Below are 2049 nucleotides of genomic sequence, written 5' to 3'. Positions count from 1 at the left end.
AGGAAGTGGTGGAGGGGATTTGGGGAGGCGGAGTCCTGGGCTGACAGCAGCCACGCAGAGGCAGTGAGGCTGGCCTCACTCATTGGCACTTGGGGCTCAAGTTCCGCCAGGGCCTGGATGACAGACTCCATGAGTAGAGGCAGGGAGGCTGCAGGAGAGAGGATGCATTAGCCCAGCAGCCCAGCCCTACCAGTTCCTGAATCCCTTTCTCTCTCTCTCTCTCTTTTCTTATTTTTATTGTTTGTAGATTAGTTTTTCTTCTTTTTTCAGAGAGATTTTCGCTTATAGGGTGCATGCCCTCGCCAGAAAGACAGAGAGAGACAGAGAGACAGAAAGCCAGAAATTACTTTCCAAGAGGGATGGCCACACCGCAATCCCTTCTCCTCCATTCTCCTCTCGTGATCTTGGGCACGCATGCACACACGCCCGGTGTGAGTTTACGCCACCAGGTCCGGGACTCAAACCGCGGTTGGCTACATGGGAGTCCAGTGACATAGACATTATGCCAACTGCTGGTCCCTAGATTATTTTTTGCCCTAGGATATGTGCACTCACCAGAGACAGAGAGAGATGGGGGTGGGGGGGGCTGAGAAATTACACCCCAGGGGGATGGCCATGCCTCAATCCCTTCTCTTCTATTTTCCTCTTGGGATTTTGGGCATACATACATACACATAGGGTGTTTTTAGGCTGCTGGGTCTGGGATGCGAACCATGGAGTTGGCCATGTGAAAGCCAGTGCTTTGAACAGCATTTTTTTTTTTTTGGAGAAGTTTTTGCTACACGGCCCGTGCACTCGCCAGACAGAGAGAGAGAGACAGAGAGACAGAAAGCGAGAAATCACCCCCCAGGGGAGATAGCCATGCCGCAATCCCTTCTCTTCCATTCTCCTTTCGGGATCTTGGGCACGTATGCACACATGCCCAGCATGAGTTTAAGCCACTGGGTCCAGGACTCGAACCACGGTCCACTATGTGGAAGTCCAGTGACATAGCCATAACGCCAACTGCTGGTCCCTAAAATAAAATAATTCTTAAAACTAAAATAAAATGCCCTTTCCTACTTCTCCACCAAGCACAATTCTTCCCATCCTAGTTTTATGTCTCCTCCTCCAGGAAGCCTTCCTTGTGTTTGCTTCCCAATCCTCAGGCCCTTCTACTCATCACTGCCCTGACTTTGTGTGTCTGAGAACAGGTATCCCCAGACTGGAGGTTCTTTGAGCACTGGGGCCTCCAGGGTCCTCTGGCCTTGCCCTGTACAGAGCTAGGTACAGAGGAGGAGGTAGCAGAATACTTCCGCAAAATCAAGAGTCCTGGCCCGGGCCTCTGCCCTCTGACCCACCTGTCCCTGGCTCCGGCCACAGCAGCAATCCAAGCAGAATCCAGGGGACACCCCGGGCTACCATGGTGGAGCTCCAACTTCCAGGGGACATACTCGGTTGACCTCAGCAGATAATCTCGGCCGTCCTGGAAGGAGACAGGCATGGAGAACTGACCAGTGCCGTTGGCCACTGCCAAAGTCCACTGGAGAATGACACAGCTGGACCTCGCAAAGCTGTAGGCGGGAGGCAGTGGGGAAGGTGCACGGGGACAGATTACCCTCTGTCAAGGTCACCCGGGCTTCGAGAGCTCTCTCTTTCTCTCCTGTCCCTCCCAGGCTGAAGTCCCGGGATCTATAAGCCAGACCCATCCCAGAAGAGACCGGAAGGCCAGAGATAGTTCCTCCAAACTCGTTCTCGAGAGAGTAAGGCAGACTGAAGCCAGTCCTGCCACCCTCGTCCCAGCTATGGTGACAGTTTGTAGCTGCTGGTGGCCACCAGAGGGGACTCTCAGCTCCTCGCCTGCCCGGCTGGTAAGACCGGCTGTGCTGGGGGAGGGGAGAGAAAGCTAGGCCTAAGGTTGACACTGCCCTCGTGCACTTTGGCTGACAGGTGGGTACAGGGGTTTCCTCTCCCAGCCCTGGGGACCATGACATGTCACCTCTCATCCAGTTCCAGCCCCTGATCCCAAACCACCAGATGTTGCTAAAGGCCAAGGTTGGCCCTGGTTTT

General features: G+C 54.2%; 1 protein-coding gene across 1 annotated transcript in view; it reads right to left on the bottom strand.

The window, feature by feature from the left end:
- PGLYRP2 (peptidoglycan recognition protein 2) overlaps positions 1–1715 on the bottom strand; it is a gene marked incomplete in the record, with an annotated part of 7915 nt that extends 6200 nt beyond the window's left edge. The window contains 3 exon segments of the mRNA XM_014593176.2: positions 1–148; positions 1341–1465; positions 1598–1715. Coding sequence (XP_014448662.1) covers positions 1–148; positions 1341–1431 — 239 coding nt within the window.
- Positions 1716–2049: the final 334 nt, after the last annotated feature.

This window comes from Tupaia chinensis, unplaced genomic scaffold (genome assembly GCF_000334495.1).
Source record: "Tupaia chinensis unplaced genomic scaffold, TupChi_1.0 Scaffold139785_1, whole genome shotgun sequence".
Lineage (NCBI taxonomy): Eukaryota > Metazoa > Chordata > Mammalia > Scandentia > Tupaiidae > Tupaia > Tupaia belangeri.
Note: the sequence above shows the minus strand (reverse complement) of the source record. Positions and strands in the feature narration are given on the sequence as shown.